Source organism: Gymnogyps californianus, chromosome 3 (genome assembly GCF_018139145.2).
Source record: "Gymnogyps californianus isolate 813 chromosome 3, ASM1813914v2, whole genome shotgun sequence".
Lineage (NCBI taxonomy): Eukaryota > Metazoa > Chordata > Aves > Accipitriformes > Cathartidae > Gymnogyps > Gymnogyps californianus.
Window position 1 is genome coordinate 59,632,516 of NC_059473.1, and position 23,990 is coordinate 59,656,505.

The 23,990-nt window shown below is 37.4% G+C and overlaps 1 protein-coding gene across 4 annotated transcripts in view; it reads left to right on the top strand.

Moving 5' to 3' along the window:
* Positions 1-245: 245 nt before the first annotated feature.
* Positions 246-23,990, top strand: part of ZDHHC14 (zinc finger DHHC-type palmitoyltransferase 14) — a 110,629-nt gene continuing 86,884 nt past the window's right edge. For all 4 annotated transcript variants that reach the window (XM_050893853.1, XM_050893855.1, XM_050893854.1 and 1 more), the window contains exon 1: positions 246-771. In XM_050893853.1, coding sequence (XP_050749810.1) covers positions 521-771 — 251 coding nt within the window. In that variant the 5' untranslated portion in view covers positions 246-520. The remainder of the gene's footprint in view (positions 772-23,990) is intronic.

Below are 23,990 nucleotides of genomic sequence, written 5' to 3' on the forward strand. Positions count from 1 at the left end.
CGCAAAGGAGGATTATAACAAATCTCTATGAATGATAGACTCGATTGCTAAACCTTGCCTTGACCAACCTTCTGACCCTCGGAGAGATCTCTCAGGGTGTGCGTGGGAAGGAAAAAAAAAACCCAAACCCTACCATTTGAAAATAAACTTGAAAAAAAAGACTAAATTTTTTTGGACAGCCTGACTGCATTATAATTTTTTTTTTTTTTTTTGGTCTTGTTTTGTGATAAGTTGTTTTAAAAAGGATTGTCCTACATGGTTGTTTTGTAACTGGTGGAGGAAGGAAGGAAGGATCCCTCTCAAGTGTTTCTGATATGACAGCTTTGGTTTCTGAAGAGTTAACTGGTGTTTGCATGATACACCTATTGCTAGTCTGGTAGCAGACTTTTCATCTTTTTATTTGCCTTTTTTGTTAACTGGGGCTGGTGGAGAGGGTTATCTTGGTCAGAAGAATATTTGCACACATATATATATATTGTATATTTTTGGTGGGGTTCTCCCCACATTTTACTCTCTCTTGATGACTCCTGGAGGTGGTAGTGGGCCCATGAAAGACTGTGAATACAGTCAGATCAGCACACACAGCTCTTCGTCTCCCATGGAGTCTCCCCATAAGAAAAAGAAATCAGCTCCCAAGAGAAAATGGGAGGTTTTTCCTGGAAGAAACAAATTCTTCTGCAATGGGAGGATCATGATGGCTCGACAGACTGGAGTCTTCTACCTGACTCTTGTTCTCATCTTGGTCACCAGTGGACTCTTCTTTGCATTTGAGTAAGTGACATTAAAGTCTTCATATCTTCCTGCTCTTCCTCTAGTTATTTATTTTCTGGCTGAAAGCAAAGTAAACATGTTTATCCAGATGTCATAGAGAATGCTGACAGAATTCAGCTAATGTTGGTTTATATAATTGAAAATATGACCTGATAAGATGCTGAGGGACACACGATCCTGTTTTGTTTATCGTACTCTGTGGAAAACTGATGTTTGAGGATTAAGGTTGTAGTGCTTTTATACCACAGGTTTCCAGCTCTTGCTGATGTTGCAAGAGGAGTGTAAAACAGCAGGTTTGGGATGGTCAGGAAATGATGTAGCTTCTTGTCTGTCAGTTACTCTGCTGAGAATCAAAACTGGCAGGTGCAAAAATACTGACCCTTTGTTGCAGAATTGAATGCAAGAAAAGCAGTATCTTTCATTAGTTTATGAATTAGGCCTGTTTTTTTCTCTTGAAGTCATTTAATAGCTTGTAGATGAGAATTCCAAGTTAGTAAAAAAAAAAAAAAAAAAGAGCTGTACAATTTTGCATGTACCTAGCTTTTCACCACTAAGTAACAGCATTACTTTCTGTTTATGATAACTTGTATGCGAGTTTGGTCTTAGTTTAAGCTATGTTTGGTTTGGACGTTTGGATCTTTTTTAAGCAGGCTTCTGGTGTCCTCCTAGGGCTTTTTTCTCTGTTGCTTGGAATCTTCAGGAGCCCTTTTCATCTATATAGAGTGAACACATAGTGACAGCAAATCAAATGTACTGATTTTTGCACTTACGTTGGAGTGGTTAAATTAACTATGGATGACAATAAAGAATTAGGCACTTGATATGAACAATACAGTTTGACTTTTAAAAAAGTAAGTAAATAAAGCACCAAGTACAAAGGTGCTCACACTCTTAAAACACTTGCTGTAGTAATTGAATTCTTTTTAAAGAGTTAATGTTACTTTACCTGTTTTAAACTATTGTAGCTTGATTTATGGCTTGTGGCAGGAAAAAATTCTTCAAATTACATATGCAGCTCTTACTATTTTCTTGAATAGGAACTATTATTTATAAGTAAGCTTCAGTGCTGCCTCCAGAAGTTCTGTTCGCTTTGCTAAGTGGTACAGTTGAACAACCAAGGTCATTCATTACTTGGCATCTTCAAGGAAGAAGATAGTGACATTAACAAACCCTAAATTGTACCAGTTAAATGTAGACCATCTTAACATACTGGTAGTAGTAAAGAAGGTAAAAATGCTCAGCAGGTAACCAGTGGCTAAATATATATGTGAGCTCTTTAGTGGGCTCCAGATTACTTTAGAGGGATTTATTAATTGTAAATCTTCTGCAGACATTATGAAGCTGCTTGAACAGCCTTTGAGTAGTTGAAATAACACAGTCAATGATGGTATCCATGTACTGCAAGTGTGTTTACTTCCCTGGTTTTAAAGAGGTATTAAAGGTGTAACCTGATAGTGTTACATCAGGACTGGGTGCTACTCTATTGTGTTTGCCATGATTAGGCCTAATTTTGGGAAGATTTTTCTCTTGTGGGCTGACACTTGCATCTGTGTGCGGTCTTATCACCTTCAGCAGAGCCTCTGAAGGCAGGTGCTGGACTTCCTGGAAATACCAGAATGTTAATTTAGGATCAAAACTGTAATGGTTTACAATCATGATTGTAAAACTTATTTATTAAGCCACCATTTACAGTTTATTTATATGTTTTAACACTTTGATCCTTCATAGATAAATATTCTCTGCCGTTGCATGATTCAGAACTGCTAAAGCAGCGTGAGCTGCTAGCTGTTCGTCACCTTCTGATTTCATTACTACTGTGAGTTATGTGCTCTACCAGAGTCAAACACTACAACTTCTGTCATGTCTTTGAGCTTATTTGCAGTGTAACCGTATGTGATGGACAGCATTTTTAGTCAAGCTACAGTATTTTGATATATAATTGGTGCTTATTCTAACTGGCAACCTTGAAGCAGGGAAAAATCTTTGGCTTTATATAACTATATAAATTCTGTGTGTAGTGGTCTTGAGTCATTCGTGTATCACTTGCGCTCTCCTTTTAAGGAAAATCAAAGCAGAGGGTGGCAATGATATTTCATTTTTATAATAATAAGGTAGATTTTGGTCTTTAAAAAGCACTTCCACTGGAAAATAATTACTCATCCTGTGAAGGCTAATTAAAAAACAAACCTTAAGACTATGAGAATGGCGTTCAGCATGTTTGTGATGTTTGAACTGCAGAAGGTTGTTAATGTTACAAAGAGGGGAGTCCCTGATTAAAAAGTGTTACTTTGAAGCAGTTTCTGAGTGCGTCTATTCCTAGTAGTCTGAAGTTTCTAATTATTGATCAGTTGATAACATCTTGAGTTGTTACAATGTCACTTCCATTATTTGGCTGATTTGGTTATGACGCTCCTCATAAACCAGCTATTTACAGAATATGACAGAAATGTGTTTCAGTCCTTTGTGTACACGTGGGGCAAAGTGATTTTTAAATGGGCATGTGCCTTGTGTGACTGAACTGTAAGGTCAAACGGTCATTGAAGAGAAAGATACTCTGTATGTTCTTGGAATTGTTTGGTCTTTTTGCTACAATTGAAAGAAATTATTTTGTTCCCTTCAGTTTTGGAAACTGGAAAATAGGTACTCATGTTCCAAGTCATTCCCCGGTTGCAGGCAGTGAAGAGGGGGAGTAGGGAAGAGATGACTTTGACGGCTAATTCCTGGGAAAGCATCATGCTAACATAAACACTTGTCCTTTACCCTTTTGGCTTCGTTTGTTCCTCCAATGTGATTTTTCCCCCCCCTTGCTTTTATTGTACTCTTGACACTCATTCATCAAGAGCTGTATCTCACGTGCTTTGAAAACCTCTCCAGGGGAGAAATACGTTTCTCTGAATCAACAAATCCTAGCTCTCCAAAAGCAAACATATGTCATACATCTTGACCTGTATAGCATTTTACATTGAACCATGCCTTTATAATGTTTGTTTCTTCATATTTATGCTTCTGTGCTTTTTCCTGCCTACTTTTTCCAGCTCCTACTTTTGGCTGATTTTATTCCTTTTTCTCTGTTGACTTTTATCTCTCATGTACTCCAAGTACATCACCACTTCTTCCTTTTATCATTTCACTGTTCTTTTTCCTTTTCAAAGAGATAAGCCAGAATTTGCTTAAAAGAAAAACAACAACAAACCATGAGCTTTCAAGCAAGTGAAGTATTTATAATTCCTGCCTCCCTCCCCTTCCAAAGGAAGAGAATGCAAATAACAAGCAGTTTTATTTCTGTAACTTGTCTATTAAATGTAACGTGAATCATTGCAAGCACTTTTGGGTCCCAAGAGGGATGCTGTGCTTGAGGCATTCTTAAAAATGATGCCTATTTTAAAATGCTCAAGATGAGGCACCACAAATTAATGTGTCTTTAAAATTTGGGTATGTTATTTTGTCTTGGAAATACATTTCCTAACTCTAACCTCGTGATATGTAGCTGTTTTTCATTTTTTTTCTTGCATATTTGGGTTTGTGTTGCACTTCCTTTTTTTGCTTTGCCTTGCACCGTTACACAGACATACGTATTTTGTTAAACTAATTAGTGCTCATGTAAAAGTAGCTGCATGAAAAGCTTGGAGAACAAATTCCTTTCCCCAGAGCAAAGATAGCATCCATAACTGAAGGGCAGATCTCACTGCTGTACCTAGCCAGTTCAACCACTGTATTTACATATATGTAGAGTCCTTTATTGGTGCAATAAAGAGAGGCAAAACTAAGGCACTTCACACTTACCACTTTTATTCAGTGAGGTATACATACTCAAAAGAGAAAAGAACCCTTTATGGCTGTGGTCATTTGGGGTACTGTTTTTGTAGGTTGCAGGAAAGCAAAATGGAGGCTGAATGACATATTTAACACAGGAGGATATGTAAAACAGATATCTTGTTGTTAAATGGCAAATCTTGTATGGATGCACAAGCTTCACGAGTTCCAGAGTGGTGGTAGATGAGCTTGGCTGCTTTGCTACTGTGAGTTAATGCTGCCCCTGTGTGCCAGCTACCTTCCTTCTTGGACCTCACTGTGCAGGTAGCAGGAGGGAACGTGTCTGCACCTGAGCTGCTTCAGTTCAGGCAGGCAAATTAAACTTCCCCTGAAAGGTGGGTTTAAGTGAAGATGCTGACTGAACTGAATTGACTCAGGCACAGTCCTGTTTTCTTCTGTCAACTCAGTTGCAGGGTGAGTGGCTCTGGAAGAAGGTTGGAGCAGATGGTAGGATGCCAGAAGGGCTGAAGCAGTGCAGCTTTTTTTCTCTCTAAATGTGAGTCAGAGCCCTATCAATTCTGATACCATTTGCCACTTGCACTGATTCAACAAACTGGAGGTTTTTTTTTTTTGAGCTGGTTAACATTTGACTTTTGTGAGCATTTGTGTAATTGCACTGTCTTTCAAAAGATGGATGCTGGAAAATTATTTAAACTGAGACTGTTTATGTGCATTGCTGGCAACCTGCTCCATGCCTCCCACTTTGAAAACCAGTGTGACTGGAGGACATTCATGAGTCATGCTTTCTGACGCGGTGTAGATTGTTCAATATTGAACTTCTATAGCGCGTGCGCTATGGCAAAGTGGTGTAACTTGCTGCTCACTGTGACAAACCTCTGTGTAAACACTGATGTCAGCAAGCTGAGCATTTTCACTGTGGTATCAACAATCATCTTCATCTTATGGCAAATGTTTTCTGCTGTTGCAAGAGATGGATTCTTAGTGTGAGGTCATATTCCAAGTAGGTGGAATGTTCTTCATCTAATAACCTCCTTTATCTTTCTTCCTCTGCTCTTAAGAAAAGTAGGTTACTTGCGTCTTTTGATGACCATGTCCTTAAACTATGAGTTCCTTAGAAGGAAGTGCTACCAATCTGACTTCAGCTGTTAAAGGCTGCTATAAACTTGTAGTGCATTTCTTGCTGAAGATGTCAAAATGGATTTTAAAGCAAAAATCATGGCATATAAACTAAAATGATTGTTCAACAGAGAACTGCATCCTTTTCTACATGAAGGCAGTAGCCGCCTAATAGTGAATGGTGGTGTAGGTGAATGCAGTGATCAGTAGGTGGTTTTTTTCCCCCCAGTTTTCTTTGTTCAAAAAGAAAATAAATCTGGCATTAAAATTAAACCAAAGCAATATTTCTGTTTCTCATTTTGCCATATTATGCACCTCTGATAACTTAGTGAAAAAGACATGGAATACAGTAAGCCTAATCTTTAGGGTTTACTTTTTGTATTGAGTTTATGTAGATATACCAAATGATATGGCAAATTTCTAAGGGATGGTATGCATTCCAACCAGATGTTGTTTATTCTTTGCACTTAAATTACCCTGAAAATGTTAACTGTCAGAATCAAATATCTTTCAGGTTATATCTAATATAAGTATATCTAATACTTTTTTCCTTGACAAAGGACTTCCCTTTCATTGGTCACAAAAAAGTTTACTTAATTCATCTCTTCTAAGTTTCCCAGTAATGTGTGCAAGTATGTCTGTTGAGGTTTCTCCCTGGCCAAAAGGGAATAGTTTTGTACTACCCTATCTTAAAGTAGCAATTCACTGAGCAGGTACATCAGTTTAAACTTTTAAACCTGCTTTGAATGAATTATATGATATAAATTGAAATCCTTTTACCCAGAAGTGTACTAATAGCATTTGATATTAGGTCATGTACCTCTACTTTTCAAGGCTAGGTCTATTTATGTGGAAATGGATAATGATTAAATGCTTCATTTTTCAGAGTAAAATTCTGTGAGGATAACAGAAGGATAACCTCTCTTGGTTTTGGAAGTTGTACTTGCTTTAGTTCCCCTGAAACTGCAGGGGCTTTTTATGGTTTTGTAACACTAACTCCTTTTCCAAAAGAAATGTTAAACAGCTTTTTTTTTGAGGGTGCTTTTCTTTGTTTTTTTTGGTGTTGTTTTTTTTTTTGTTGTTGGTTGAGCTTTGTTTTGTATTCAGCTTAGTTGATGGCCTTTATCTACTGTTTCATGGAGAAGACAGGTTTTAAACATAATTTTTTGTCTTTTAATTTACTCCTTTCTCACCTATAGTTCTACTTATATTTCCACCTTTTCTTTGCAGAGGTGGAGGGCAATGAAAATAGGGAGTGTAACAGTGTAAGAAGTGATATTGGCTTCTCAGATACCATGTCCTCTCAGGACCTTGAGGAAATCACTGTGTAGCTTTGGACCATCGATACACGTGCATCTTCAGAGTGAAATGTGAACGTTTGTGGTCTTCTTTGCCTGATGTCACCCCGACCACTTGGAGAAAGAGGGGAAATTCCATCACAGCCTGCTGCGGGGTGGTTTTCTATGCTCATCATAGCTCAGTGTGATTGTTGTAGATAGGTGTAAATTCTCACCTGGGATATTTGATATCCCTCCCAGAGTGGGGAAAAAAGGTAATTTCAAAAGTTTGGTTATTCTCACCTATATAAATGTCTTCAAATATTTACAAATGCTAGTGGGTAATGCTTCTGTACATCTTCAGCCTCCAGAATGTGAGGTTAGACTTGTAATTTTGTGACAGTTGTTTGATAAAATCTATCTTAATTTATCACTCAAAAGTTTGAGTTTTCTATTGTTGATATAATCTGTATAGTATGCCTGTTTTGTTTTGTCTTTCCTTGAGTAGGTACTGTTGCCCCTTTATCTGAATGGATGTGTGCCAAAGGTATAAAATAGTCTTCTGGAGACTAGTGTAGGGAGAGTCATGTTAAATAAATGTACACTACTGAAAAACTAATTTCTATTAGTTCTTCTTGGAAGACTGGCATTGTCATGTGACCATCTCCGGGACTTTTCTCACATCAACCCTGCAGAAATTTTCATACCTTGTTTGAAGGAAAGATGGGGGTTTTTTTCAGATGTTTTCTCAAGTCAGTTTCTCAGGAATCATGTTACATGTTTAGGTTCATGTAAAGTATTCTTTTTACTCATGTTTAAATTTGGACTAATGATGCAAAAAATACCTTTGTTGCTGCATGATTTATTTTTTGTCATAGCTATGCTGCATTATTATTTTGTAAATGGCATTTCATACAAAAAGTGCATCAGTGGATCTGGATGACCGAGAAATTATCTTCCTTTAGAAAGAAAAGAGAAAATATCAGTCTGTGCAGAACTTGAACCAAACTGTTCAGTTCATTCTCTTGGTTTTTTTTTTTGGGGGGGGGAGCAGAAAAAATATTTTATTAGAAATATCTGGGCTTATTTGTAGATTCGGTAGGAACTGAAATGCTCAGATTTGAACTGGACATTAAATATATAAATTCTCTTTTAACAACTAAGTTATACTTTTTAACTACTTAAAAAACAACAACAAAACTAAATTTCTAATGGAAACAGTCTCTCCATTCTAGTGTAGCATTAAACTGTTAGTTATAACATTCAAATGTGAACTAATCAATGAGAAAGTGAAGATGACTGCAGAAGAGGAGAAAACTGAGAATATTTTTAACTTTCTAAGCTGCATGATTGTTTCAAAATAGCCCAGTCAAAAAACCCACTGGCTGAAAATACTGGAATATTTTGGAAAATTGCTTAAAATGTTATAACAACTTAATCTAGGAAATTTTTGCTATCCTGATTGATGATCTTTCTAAGTGAGGTTGTAGTAGCTGATGATCACTTAAGTTCTAGGCTGCCAGTAAAGGTTTGTACATGTCAATGATGCTCGTCTTTCATTTGGCAAAGCTGATGGAAAAGGGGAAAAATCTCCTGAAGTCAGCTGGAACTACCAAAGTTTATTAAACTTCATATAATTACAGTGCATTTATTTCAGAACTTCATACAAATACTGTAAAGTGGTTAAACTTTTTAAAAACTAAAGAAACAGACTAAAATCAAGAAATCAAGATGAAGCCTATGTGTAATAGCCAAAAATAAAATTCTCTTCATATTTCTCACGTTGCAGAGGTATTAAATGTTACTAACATAAAACATAGTTAGGGAAGGAGGCTGAAACGTTTTGGAGTTTCTGTTTTGTGTAACACACACCCTGTCCCTTACCCTGTTGTACATCTTCATATTTGAACTCCTGTTCGCACTGCAATTACTAGGTGAAGGGGGCTTTGTATTTGTGAAGCCCGACCATGGGCTTTCTGCAGTGTGCATTAGTGGAGTTCTTACCCAGTTGCGTTCCAGAACTTTAACTGCTAAGTTGACAGTGTGCTGTAGTGCTATGTGATTATTCAGCTTCTGTATTCCTGATCCCTTCCTTTTCATCAGTGTCCGTAGGGTTTATTCACATTATTGTGGGATGGTGGCTAATGAGGTCTTACATAATGAGCTTGGCTAATGAGATCACAGCTGTTTTTGTTTTATGTTTGTCCACTCCTGCCATCCCCTTAAGTTGCTTACTGCAATAAATACTGGCAGTGTGCGTTTATTGTGGTGAATATGCAGTCAGTTCAGCTTCTTTAAATTTTACCCTTATTAAGAAAAAAATAAATTACAAAACAGATTAAATAAAATACTGATAATTAAAATGAAAATTGAGAACCTGAACTCAGAAGTTAAGATGTACATAAAATCTGCAGTTTGTGAATTTCATGTTACAGTTTAAGTGCAAGATAACACTGTTACATTGTTTGCATTGAGTGAATGTGTGAAATAAATTTGTGGGTTTTAGTATATGTCTCTTATACATACGATCAATATATATTAGTTCCTAAGAGCAAGGAACAGATATACTAGAATTTGTTACTATTTTAGCATAAACACTCAGTAGATTACTAGAAGTTATGAATGTAGATTAAACAACATTGGCAGGGATTGGAAGCTTCCCCCACCCCCCAGGAAAAGGAGTTCTAATACAAAACTTTTGTTTCTGATTGTGATTAATTTTGTGTACCCTCTTTTTTGAGCTGTCTGGATATCAGGAAATTGCAGTCCTGGTCTTGCGTGTTCAGTACACTTGTTAGATATCCCACTGGTTATGAATGCCATGTTTCAGGGTGGAGAAGCAAGTGTCATACCAGCCTGTACTTAAATTTTGCTGGCATGCTTGTTTGTGCTCATGGTGTGGGTTTTCATGGCACAACTATCTATGCGTGTTCCTTAGTAAATACTGTTTTATTGGCAAAAAGGGCTTTCTAGTGTTGAATTAGAATGTGGAAGAGTTATAATTTTTCCTAATTTGGAACTACGTAAAGCAGTTAAAAGCACTAAGAAGAAAAGTAAAAGCTAGAATAGCAGTGACTTCTCTCTCATCATATTGCAACTCTGTAATACTTGCTTCTTGTGAATGTGGTTTCTTTAGAGCTGACGCTCATAATCCTTCTATATAGTGAAAAAATACAACTTTTAAGATACTTTTATCATTCAACATGATTTGAACTCTTTCCAGGGCTGGACAGGTATCGAGTGTGGAAACAGCCAAGTAAATTTTGTCATTAGTCTGAGTAGACTGGTACATGAAATGCGTTGCACGGTGTGATAGAAAAGATTGGCGTGCACTGTGTAAAGAGGATAGTCACTTCTGATTTGCCTCAGTGAATTAGCCTGGAGAAGAGAAGGCTCAGGGAGGATCTTATTAAAGTAAGTACCTGACTGCAGAGTGGCAGTAAAAAAAAAAAAAAAAAAGGAGCCCTGGACTCTTCTCAGTGGTACCCAATGACAAGACAAGACGCAACGGACACAAAATGAAATGCCATTTTTAAACATAAGAAAAAAGCGGGTTGGTGGGTTGGTTTTTTTGTCTGCTTGTCTGTTTGCCTGTTTGGTTTAGGTTTTTTTTGCTGTGAGGATGATCAAGCACTGGCACAGGTTGCCCAGAGAGGCTATACACGTAATGAAAACCAACCAGATGTAGACCTCAGCGGTCTCCTCTAGCTGACCCTGCTTTGAGCTGGGGGGTTGGACTCAATGATCTCCAGAGGTCCCATCCCACCTCAGCCATTCTGTGTTATCTGTGAAAATCTGAGAACTTCTTTCCATAGGGCAGCAAAAGATATATCTAGTGAGATAATTTTAATCTTGTTTCAATGACTCATTTGTTACATGCGTATTTCACGAGAACTTCAGTTTTGTCTAGTCTTAGGATCTGAACCTAAAGTCTCAGTCCAACAAAACTTAAAAATTTGCAAGTGAAATAGCCATAGCTGTTCTTTCTGTCCCCTCTTCTCTTTTCTCACCTTTGAATATGGCTTTCTCAGTTCAAAGTGCATTTTCTAACACTTCTGGTAGGTTCTTTTCCTGCTTTCTTTCACTTATCTGCTGTTCCTCACCAAGCTTTGCCCTCTACTATCCATCTGGCTTTTGCTGAATTATAGTTAGTATTTTCTTATCATGTAAACAGCATTAAGTTTAAACAAAATCAATTTCATCCAAAAGAATATCTCTGTATACAGTTGTTCCAGCAGTGTGATGTGTTCATCAGTTTGTCCATGTCTCAAATTTTGTCAACTTTTCTTTCCTTCCATCTAATCTTCCTAGCCTCTTGTTCATTTTCAATAGACTGAGAGCACTGTTGCTGTAGAAGGGATGAGGGGGCAGCAACGGTGAAGTTGAAGGCCTTAGTTTTCCCCTTTCCATAGTCATAAGGGATGAGAGTACAATTTTTTCCCATGATCTACATTCTATTTGCCTATATCATTGTGCAGATATGTAAAATCATGGAGTCTGTCTCCCAGTGCTTGAGCCAGGTCAAAAAGTTGTTCGGATCCTGCAGGTTCAGCTTCCTCCTTGAGCCTGCTACTTGCCAATACTAGCTTCAGACTAATGCTTCTACCTTAATAGGTAGCACATTCCAGCTTCCGGACTCCTAGACATAAAGGATGAAACAGTTTGTCTGAAAAGCTGCTAAAGCTGGATTTGTTTTCTTTGGGGAAGGGAAAACACCCTAGATATGTCAGATATATCCAAACTCCCTTTAAACATTGATTTGCTTAAAAAAAAAAAAGTGTAAATAATTCCAGTAAGGCAGGTGTCCAGTTCTGTATTACAAATTGGAAATAAAATGATAAAAGGAGAAAGCTGAAATGAAACAGAGCATATTTTATTTGAGCGAAATGTATCTGGATCTCTATGTTCTATAGTAGCTATCACTGCTAAGTTTCTCTGAGGCTGGTGGAAGCCAAAAGGGCATTTCACCATACCACATATTCAAAGTACTGTTTTTCAGAGTGAACTTCATGCCTGTAGACCTGCCTGCTTTTTCTGAGGGTACAGGGATTGGATTCTTACTGCTCATGAATTCAAACAAAACTTTAGACTATTTCATAGGAGCATCCCAGTTTCCTTTATGTTTAGCAGGCTCAGTTGCAGCAAGATGAATCTGATGGTTGTAGGCTGCTGAAAAGGATGGACCCACCTCTTCCCTTCTCCCAGGCCTCAGATGTTACGTCTTTTGTCTGGCTCTGCTGTTTTCTCTACCCAATGGTGAACCACTTCAGGGAGTTCCCTTCCTGCAGAAAGCTTATCCTTCCCTTCTGCCCACACAAAGAAAAACTTTCTGCTGCTTTAGATCCCTGAGCTGAATCCCTGAAAATTCAGAAGAATGTTATTACTAGTGCAAGGGAGGAAGTAAGAGGGAGGAGATTGTCAGATCATCTTAGCTGTGATTTGAAATTGTATCCCAGCTTGAGGAAACTTGTTGTTACATAGTCTTGATTCGTTGTTTGGCATCTGTGAGGGCATAAACAGAACATCTTTAGGCTTACCTGAATTACTATTTAGTTGCTTGATGAGAATCTAGAGACTTCTGACTTCTTAACTGTATTTTATTTCTGAAGTAACTGGATTGTAGTTTACAGAACTTGAACTGCAGCATCTTTCAAAAAACACATTATTAAGTGCTCCTTAGTTGTTCGTGTCTTACAGTTTTTCTGTAATTTTTTTTTTAAAAGACACTATACCCAATTTGGTAACACAACACGGAGCAGTAACTGAAGCAATTCTTCTTCCCGCATCCTTGCCTGTGTAGTCTGTGTTCCTCATATCCAGACTGCAGAGCCAATGTATTGTATTGCATTCAATAGCAGAGCCTATGGAAAAACTGCATGAATGCTTCTTCACCTTAGTTTGTATAAAAACAGCTGAGTTAGCTCAAAATATGCTAAACTGAACCAGGAAAGGAGTATTCTCAATCCTTGCCATTTCTCCCACGCTTCAGCTGAGATAGCAAACAACCCAGGGAAATTGCCTGTTTCTTCACAGTCCCATTCAGCTGCCTACTTGGGTGTTTTTTTGTTTTGTTGTTTTCTTTGGTATTGTAAATGTTGAAAGTTTCAGCTTAGGAGGATGAAGGAAGAATCATAAAGCAGTTAATGGAAAATTGCACAGCCTGCATGCAAGAGTTGGAGTGGGTGTCTCTATTCACAGTGCGATAAAAGAATTGGCCTTTAAAATGATTTTTGTTAAATAAGACACCTAAAGCTAATCAGAGCAGAAGGAATTGTCTGTAGAGCAGAAGATGGGGAAGAAGTTGTGGACTGAAATCTGACAGAGATGAATCTAATTCAATATAAGACCTTGAAAGGATAATCATTCTTCTTTTACAAGACACTAAGCTCAGAAGGCTCACTTTTCTTTACCTTGAGCTGTGGAAGCTCTGAAGCTTCTCATCACTGATGCAAGTGTTCATCTTCAGAGTAAAATATGGTTGTTTTTTTTTTTTTTTCCTCTAATGTAATGAACCCCAGACCCTTTTAGGATCAGGCTGCACTGTGCATTGTTTTTTTTTAATGCTAGTCCCTGGAAGCCAGAATCTCATTTCCGGTACTTGAGTATATCAAAAGAAGTGTGCTGGGGGCAGAAGGACATTTCAGAGGAAAGCATATAAAGATTGGGTGGGATAAAATAGTTTTGCTTTTTTGTTCAGCTCATACTCAAGAGGAGTTTGGGAAACAGGCAATTGGCTATGAATGTGAAAATCAAAACAGTCTGATATGAGAAAAACAACTGACATGCTTGGATCCCAGTAAGTGAAACTGTTGTGGGCCGACATCCAGCTCAATTGAAAGGTAAACATGCCCTTCCCAATGCACATACCTTTCTATTATTGCATCCTAGAAAACTTTAACCAACAATTAAACTTGCTAAATAATAGTCTGGAGGTGCAGTATTACCCGATAGTTGACTGTTCTTGGCAAAAGTAAGTTTATTTTCTGTTCTGAAACTTTTTTTTAAACAGTTGTTGGTACTAGCTCTTGCTGTTGCAGCAAAGAAATGGCATTTGTGAAAGGAGAACATAGGTTCATTGCTTCTTAGTTCAATACAAAAGAAGTGACATTTGTTGCAAAGGTAATTCACTGTTGTTGAAATAACACTATCACTGAAATAAGCTTTTAATTTGAGCTTTATTACAAGTATTCTTCCTGACTGCAAAATAAAGGTCAAAGATTTAGGGAATATACAACTCGTCACTGAAGTTGATCCCTACAGATAAGAGTTGCATAGTTATGTTATTCATCCAGAATGGGTGCATCCCTAGGCCAGCTATGCTTGCCTTCATATTCTGAATGATGAAAAGACTGACAATTTCGGAAGATTGTTCAATGCATGCAGAAGAGGTGGGGAGGAATAAGGAGTGGGGAGGAACTGAACTTCTGGAAATCAATTTCACTTACTCGAGGGACAGTTGTTTTGTGTCCATATCTAGTTAGTACCTGTAAGTAAGCTAGTAATAACTTTTGATATACATGCTCGATTTTTCATTTGTTATTGTATCCAGTACTGTAGACAGAGTTGGACTGCACTCTAAGATGCTTATGCATGTTGTGTCCTACCAAAATCTCTCTCACTTCAGAGGCTGAAAGTGAAAAATAAACATATGAAAAATAGTTGTGAATAGATATGAGATGTTGAAGTGGCTCACAGAGATAAACTGGCAGTCCTAGTTCATCAGCGCAGAATTAAGAACTCTGGGAATGACAGCATGGTGCATAGATCTTCATTATTCGACTGCTTTTGGAGTTTGGTTATTTATATATTTGTTTTAAGAGCACGTCAGAAAAGAGAGCTGTTAAGGACAGTAATACCAGTAGTGCTTTAAGGTTTCAAAACCTTTTTGTGGTTTTTCAGTCCAGAAATACCTTTCCCTTTTCTTACTGTTCCTGATTTCTCTTGTGCTAATCTTTCCTGACAGGGAAGCTCTGTGGCTCTGGCCAAAGTTGTTCTTTTTTTACTTCCAGTGCCATGATGACGAGGGAAAGATCCAGGAGACAGGCTTGCAGGTTACATATAGAAGAGATAGTGGGTTATTCTGAATCTTTGTTATACATAGCCGGGAGTCTGCAAGTGTGACGGTCTCTCAAAGATGTATGTTGTGCTGTCTTCATAAAAGTCCAGTATTGACATCTGCCCAAGCTCGAGTCTTTTGTGTGTGCTAAGAACTTGATTTTTATCAAGTAAAATCTCTGAAACCTGTGCCTATGCTGGGCATGCCTCTCTGAGGGCATGGCAGCACTTTCACTGAAATTACAGTTTTGAGCAATGCCAGCCTACTCATGAGTTTGGTAGCACAATGCTTTTTGGGAACTAAGCTCTGCTCTGTGAGGCTGCTTTCACCTGTGGCTACAGGCAGCATAAATGAAGAAACAGTAAAACTGCTTCGTTGACCATACATCTTCCGGTTTCTGCAATCTCCAGTTCTGTGTATAGTTATTACAGAAAAGTCGTCTTCGCTTAAACCCCAGTTCATCTCCAGAACAGTCCCACCCACAGCTTTAAGTGAAGCAAGGCTCCTTGGGGGACTGGGGGTCTTGAAACTAGAAGTTCTGTCGTAAGGCATATGACAGGGGAAGGAGAGCCTGGCAGAAGGGTATCAAATTTAACTTCTACAGGCATGCTGGCATTTTATTTCATTTTGGCAGTGTTGAATGTAGCAATCTTGCAGTTTGTTTTAGCATAGTTTTTCTGTGTGTAATTATTAGACTAGTAAGTTCCCAACCAGGCACTATTTCTGTTCTTTTCCACATACTCCCTCACAAATCAATGTCTCCCCTTCTCTTCTTTCCAAATACCTTGTATGTGCTTGCTCTTTACCATTGTGTTCTGTGGACTGATGCTTCTTCCTCCAGCACTTTTCAGAGAGCCATAAGGGGCAGCACTGCCTCTTTCTTCTGCTCGAGACAGCTTTTGAACTTGTTGCAGGGATGGGAGAGGTAAAGGCAAGGGGCTTCGTTCATTTTGTAGTGGTGGTGTAGTCTTGCCCTATTTTCTTCTCATTTCTGCAAGTCTTGCAGAGAAGTCTCTTAAAGTTGCTTTTGTTTTTCTATGCTCCTCTAATTGAGGAGGGAAGCACTATAGATGGTGAGAGTACCAGAAAAGAAGAGGTGTTGCACTATGTGCTTTTACAGAGGGAGGCATTTGGCTGTTCGGGTGGCACTTGTTTGCCACTTGAATTATCTTTCACAGTGCTCATGGTGTGGGTGACTGGAAGAAACTGGGGAAGGTTCAGAGATACTCTTTGCAGGCAACAAAGTACAACTGGGAATTAGTAGACAGCCCAGGCCGTGACGGAAATATTTCTGCACAGAGGGGCTACTGCTCTGCTATATAAAATGAGGTGGCTTGATACATAATCTGTCTTTAACATGGTACAGAATACTTTCTAAAGAATACTTGATTAAGTGGGTCTAAATATTGCTTGTATAGGAATTGCTATAAGAAAAAACACTTTGTAACCCTAAATACTCATTTTGCTTTTCAGTTAAAGTTCTAAGCAAGTTGCATAAGGGGAGGTATTTGATTTAAGTACCTGTCAATAGTCAAACTTGTGGAATAGCAAAGTGACCTGTGAAACTGCCTGGGTCTCGGAGAAACAGAAATTCACAGCAAATTTAGGTTCGCAGAGTCCATGGTGTAATATATTTAATGCAGACAATTTTAATTTTGTGACCATTTTATACATGGGCTTTCTTTACATTTGCAAAAGAACAATTTTTTAATGCTTAAGGCACTACTTTTTACAAGGTAATGTACTTCAGATAGTTTGGTAATTAGGCATACCAGGCCTATATTGACTGTTTCTAATTTTTGTATTGTAGTGCTTCAGAACCTACTTTTTTACTATCATTATTTTTTGTAATTACTTCCAGCTTAATTTTTGTATTCTAATTCTGACAATCAGCTTTCATTTTTGCTTTTTATATGTTAGCATTAAATATTAAATGTTTTTTGTTTTGAAGGTGCGGAAAACTTATTGCTGCTTCAGCTTTGGTCATACATTATAGTTCTAAATTTATTTTCAGTTTGTAAGATGACGCCGCTTTCTGATAGCTGTGTTGGCTGAGGTGGACTGAAGCTCATTTGTCGGTGGAGGAAACTGAGGAGATCAGCTTGGTTCTCCAGTGACAGCATTGGTCTAGTATGTGTGAAAAAAGTATAAATAACTCAAAGTAGTGTTTAACAGTATGTGATAGTTATAAAAGGGCCAGGTGTTGATTGGACTACAGGCAACTCAGAGGTCTGTGCATGTGTGTGACAGACACGCTGGCTGATAATTTTTGCTTCAGTACAGATTTTCCTCAGCTGTGTTGATCAGCAGGCACAAAAACTAGTTAATACTAAGTAGCTGGCAGGATGGAGAAGCAAAACTACTTTTGCTTTGCTGTTTGTTATTATTTATTATTACGTTACTACGCTATGGCTTGGGGTAGGTTTTTTTGCAATAAGATTGGCACTGGCTGCTTCCTCAGCTACTTATCAAGGCTCCATGCCATCTCGAGTTTATTTTTCTTGCACAAAGCCTGGGAAAAAAGATGAAGCTTGTTCTGAAGGTCACTATGTCCAGCCATCTTTCTGAGCAATGGGAGTGAATGCATTTCAGAACTACTGACCCTTCATATATAATATTGTGCCACTGGCTGCCCTCATTTAAAGCAAGGACCCTCAGGACAGTGAGGGGATTTCGGTGGTTGTGGGAACGAATGAGGAGGATGTCCCCTTAAGGTAGCTGAATGCAATCTACTCTTGTACTGGCAGGTTCCAGTGGAATTTTCTTTAAGCAAAAAATCATCCACAAACAAACTTTTTTCTTTATTTGATGAAAGCAGAGTTTTAAAGGGACTGTCTTATTCTTATGGTAAGACATCAATTAAATTTTAGTACCATGTGTGACTGACTTTGAGGTGGGAGGCTGGCTTCTGGGAGAGCTTGAATCCAGTCATCCGCATCTGTTTCTTTTAATCTCATGTTATGTTTGTGAACACAACTATGTCACCAGTTTAATAAAGGTATACCTGTAGAGTGGAGTTTGACATATGGTGGAATCTTTCCAAAGGAGAAAATGGCCACTGACAGATGCAGCCCTGGTAATATATTTACACTTTTTTTTTTTCCTCTTTTTGTCTGGGGACAAACTTACTACATCCTTTCCTAAGAAGTATCTGAAATGTAGTTGTGTTCTAGAAATGTGGTTTGTAGCACAATTCATACTACAAATTGAAGGCCAACTCTAAGGTCTTGTTTATTACAGCCAAAAATATCTTTTGGAATGCACTGTATTTTAAGATGGTATCTTCCCAACTTTTTTCTTAAGATTTTTTTTTTACCACATGCTTATGCTTTAAATTGTTCTGCAGAAACTCTGTTTTCAGTTTGTACTCCACTAGTAGGACTAACCTAGTCAAATGAAACTCCTCAGAATAATACATTTCTCCTTGCAGCATTGCTTGGTTAGATACAGGAGAGCAATTCCACAAATTATGTGTGCTCTGTGTTGTGCAAAACAACAATAAAAAAATTCTGTAAAGAGAAATCTGTTGGTGACAAGCGGACTACTCTTCCAGTGGCACTGAACTATGACAAATATGACATTAAGAATCCATGCAGAGACCAGATTAGATCAGATTATTCTTTTCAGACTTGAATGACGATTTCTATGAAGAGAAATCTCAACATGTTTGGAAGAGATCACAGGCAATGCTTATGATGTGTACAAAAAAAATTGTTAAATGCTGTTAGTGTCAGTGTAAACTGTTACTGTATATCAGAACTGGCATGTTTTTAATTACTTGAACATGTGTGTTTTCTGTTGCTTTTACTGGAGAACTCTGTCTCCTTCCTTATAGTCCTGATTGTGCTTGGGGTGATGTATAAGGGCAATGTAATGAAAGGTGCTGTCTTCTCTTGGGTGTTGCTTTCCTCACAATCGATAAGTTAGGTTGTTAAATTGAGAAGTGTCTTGAATTTTTTTATTTCAATTTTCTGAACTTCTTTTATTTCTCTCAAAATTAGAGAACCTATCACTAAAACCGGCAGTTTCTTCATCACCAGAATTTCTTCCTTCTCTTCCCCTTCCCTCTCACCACCCCAGGTACCTTAAAAAAGGTTGGAATTTCTTTTACCCAGACCGGATGATGCTGAGAGAGTTACGGTGATTGCCTTTGGGTATGTAGAAGGATGATAATAAATGCTTCTCTGCATTGTTTGGGATGTGACAGGAAGTTCTGACTTTAAGTTGCAGCAGGAAGTATTCAGGTTAGAGGTTAGTAGACATTAGGGGAACAGAACCCTTTCCAAGCACAAGGATGGATAAGGACTGAAATAAATTTCCTAGGAAGCTTGTAGAATTGACATCATTAGAAGTTTTTTGCAAAGCAGGCTAGACAAAGCTTTATCTGAAGTCGTTCAGGTATAGCTGATCTTTTCTTGGAGAAGGGTAACTTCCAAAGACGGTTCCACTACCATTATTCGGGAATATATCTATGAAATACTAGAAGGATTTTAGCTGAATCTATTATTTTTCTTGTCTTTATTAATAATGCAGCACTATTGGGGGTGGGAAGAGGAAGGTGTGTACTGTATATTGAGTAGAACGTAATTATGTCAGTTAATGCATTGTAACTATTACTATGTAGAGGTGATATTAGAAAGGAATTTTGAATTTTCAAAAAGGGGAGGGCTATTGGTGACTGATATAAAAGTGTTTTAAAAGGAACCTACAATCTAGAGTTATCATAGACTATTAATGTGGGAAGAAATCAATCTAAATAGTCACTGATGTCTTAGGAAAGGTAATTAATAAAGTGCGACACGAAAAATTTAATAGGTTACCAAATTGACCAGATGATGTTTTTCAGTCCTACTGCATAAAAAAAATAAATCTAATTTTATTATAAAACATGTTCTTTTTCTGTGTCCATATTAATCAGCTAGTTATAAATGTATTTTCTTGTTAGTAGGAAAAATCATACTCCACTAGTAAACATACAGTTTGCTTATTGCCTACTAAGGTAATTCATCGGTCCATCTCTTGCAAAGCCTGAGGGCTCTTTTGAAACAAATAGTACTGTACTCCTGGGCATCATTTTTCCAGAAGATGATGTCACCTATGATATGTATCTCATTGTAATAGGGAAGAGTTGGGCCCATTTATTCCCCCTTGAAGAAAAATGGCAGATGAGAACAGCTTGCTGATGCCCACAGCTTCTTTGATGGCTAGAGGTAGGTTGGACCAAATAATCAGGAGTGGTGTTTAGCTCCTGCCTACCTGATTTCTTGAATAGTATATGCATAGTTTCTAGGAAGCCCTGAAGTTGTAGTATGTATGCTTACCAACTGTCTTGACATATAACATGGAAAGGGCTGTTGCCTGCAGCCGTCTTCTGCCACTGGAGAAGCTTATATGGTCACCTTATTAGAAATGGTGTGGTCCAGCTTCTTAAATATATTGAACTAAAATCAAAGGTAGGATGCAAAACTTGCAAAACTTTCAAAGCACTTTCATGTGATACTTTGAGCTCTAAATATGTGAATTTCTAAATTACAGTATGTATTATGACCTTCCAGTGAGTTTCAGTAGCATTGGTGAGAGATATATTAAAAAATAGTGTGTGAAAACATGAATGTTTGTTTTGGCATACATAAAATAAATACTCATGGAATCCATTCTTACTGTTTGCGTTACTAAACATCTGAATTTTAATGAACTAGTACTTACGAGTTTTTTTTAACATGTCTAAGCAGGTTTACCTGTCCAGTGTTAGCCTTGGAATTGGAATGAGTAATGAAAACCTCAATTTAACAAGGTAACTTTGAGATAGACGAAGACAAGCGATGAAAACATTGGCAGACAAATTGCCAGAGTGGTCCTGAATTGACTGGAAGGATAATAGACTGGTCCACAATGGCAAGTGGAGGCGAGTTTGCATCTCTCAAACTGTTGAAGTATATCTGGGACAAGTTGTCAGGGTTTTTATGGGAAATAACCTCTTAAATTGGTGTGGGAGCAATTTAACAGTGAGAGAACACTTTTGGATCTTGTGGCATGGCTGTAATTACTATGCTTAATCTGAGTGTTCTAATAAGTAATTTGGATAGATAACAACCACCTCTGGACCTGTTGTTTTGCAGATCTTTGAGATCTCATTTGTCTGCTGTAGCTAGGTGTTCTCACTCGCTACTGTTGATAGTCTCTTCTGTGCTTAATAAGCAAACAGCTAACCTGCTCTATTTGATTAGAGTTAACTTGTAAGTTGTTTACCAACATGTGGAATCCTGCCCTCCTGCCACTCAGCCATGCTTTTTATCTCTTCCTTTGTTAGCAAAGGAGAAAGCTGGGCTTAGCTTCAGAATATATTGCACACAAGCTAGTTTGTACAGGCCAGACTTGAATGAGTTTTAATCCTTTATGAAGAGCATCGTGTTAGTTACCCTCTCAACTGGAGTGGTAGTGGGGTTTCAGCTCCTGCGTCTCTATCTCTGTGACCCCAGCTGTGGTGGTTCATTACGAAGGGGAGAGAAGAGGTCTCTTTGGATGAGTGGATACCAAAATATTTACGTCTGTATGTGCTTCTATTACTTTGTGGCTGTAATGTTTTATATTATGCAAAAAGAATAATATTTGATGTTAAAGTAACTGTATGGGAATTGTGGGGAACAGAAGTTTCAAACTGTAAAGCTTTCATAGTTGAATGTTAAAAATCTGTGGGATAGGAATGGATCATAACTACATGGTATCATATTCCCACTCGGTGGTAACTCACTAATTGTGCTTCTGCCTGAGTAGGGAAAAAGGCTAGCTGTAGATTTTACGTTCAAATATATATATATATATTCTTCCCCCCCCAACTTCACCACGTGCCTATTAAAAATACTGCTTTTGAGGCATTCTCTTAACTCTGAGAGCTCTAAATGAGTTACTTTTTAGGCCTAACTTGGCTCCTAACACTGGAACTTTGCAACTAATTTCATCTTTGTCCTGGTTGTGGGTTTTTTCCTTTGGTTGTTTTGTTTTTGTTTTTTAAGTCTGACATACTGTGGTAAAGACAAAAAATTAAGGTAACTAATGTTACCTGTTTTCTGTTTTCAGATTTGGTAGTGTGACTGGTTGTAGGCTTTACTGAGGTAATGTGTAGAAACAGGAACATACTGCTGTGTGATGCTAGACAAATTGATTAGAGCTTGGTGTTACCATGACCATCTTCAGCTGGGTCCTTCCAAGAGTTTATAATTTTTTCTGACAAATGTAATTCATGTCAATACTGTAATTACCACTTGGATGTATTTGAGAATTAGCAAATGGAAGGGATAGTGCCATAGTTCTCCAGCCATCTTTCTTCTGCTTCAGTTTGCTGATAAAGATACAAACCTAAAGATAGGTTTTCTGAACCTTTAATATTAACTAACAAAGAATGATTTGTATCACAAAGACCAGAAAATAATGTAACATACAGAAGAAAAATATAAAACTTGTTTTCTTTATAAATTACTCATGGTGGTTTGTTTCTAAATTCATAGTTATGCTTGCATTAATTTTGTGTGTGCTTATCAAGAACGTAATGTTCTATTTTTTTCTATTAACTATTTGAAAATATCTTTTTGTTCAAATTTTTGGCAGAAAGCACTGATTTTCTGTGAATCTAGGGCTATTTAGTCATAGATTGAAAAAAATGAAAGTATTTGTAAATATTAAGTATACTTGAAAAAAAATTTTCCTGTGAAGTAGATTTTAAAAAAACTTATTTATAATATTTCATTTTGATTGACAGAAAATTATGTAGTAGTCTTCATTCTAGGAAGGTGTTTCAAGGTATATAACTTCAGACTAGATGAAAACTCCTGATGTTAGAGACCTAGGTACCTTAGTGCATTTAAACCAGTAGGCAGTTGTTTGTAAAAACCTGTATCTTCATATATTCTGCTTTTTTTGTAATGCAAGATTTAAATAACCATCATAGCTCTGACTGGCATGTGATTTAGAGCACGTTCTTTAGGGTACACTTCACGTCTGCTTTATTTATTCTCCTTTAACTGTGTTTTCACACTGATTTATCTTAAGTTTAGTCCCTGGTTTAGGTGTGTGTCATGTGATTGGTAAAATTAATTGGAAAATCTGCTGCTTCTGTGTCATTTCATAATGACAGAATTATGTCTTTGTTATTTTAGATCAAAAATATAGTCACCAGAGAACTTATTTTATCTTCCTGGTTTGATAGCCCTAAACATACTTGGATTTTATGTGTGAGATTTACCAACAGCACATAATTTGATTCTGGGGAGTGAGTAGCACTAGACTGTTTTGTGTTTTCTAAAGCATTGATTTTAAAAAAATCCTTATAATTATAGTTCCTACATTCTTGTGAAAGAGAAAGTATACCATCACTTGAATAACAGCCAGTTTTATTCCCATTGAAAGATATAAAATATTTCAATTTCCTTAACTGCTGGCATATTCAAGGCAGAAACATGGACTTTTGGATGAGGAAGTTCATTAATTCATCCTCTGCTGCCTGTCCTTGCCTTCTTTTGAAATCCTATGTGGATCTTTTCTAACTTAAATGTGTTGCTTTATCCTACACTTCTGTAGGTTACCAAAGATTTTGTTTTGGATGCAAAAGCTTTTTCTGATATTCATCTGTGATATAGTCTTCTCTCAATATCTGAAAAGTGCAAATTAATATACTTCTGATCGTTTTTCTAACTTAGTAAAAATGCTGCTGCAGAGCCCATGAATTTTCTTTCCCTGCTTTTCCCAAGTTAATGAATGCAAGTACAAAGTAAAACTTTCTTCTAGGTTTTTATTTGGGGTTTGTTGTCTACTAATTTGTTGCCGATTTCATGCAGCAAAATGCCAGACAGTTCAATTCAAACATTTCTCTTATATAACTCTGTTTTCTTGTATGCATTTAAGAGTGATCTGGAAGACTTCAAAACGAAATGGAATGGGTACCTGCAGAGTATTCTGGAAATCTGAATCAAACTTTGCTTTGGATATCTTTTGCAATATGG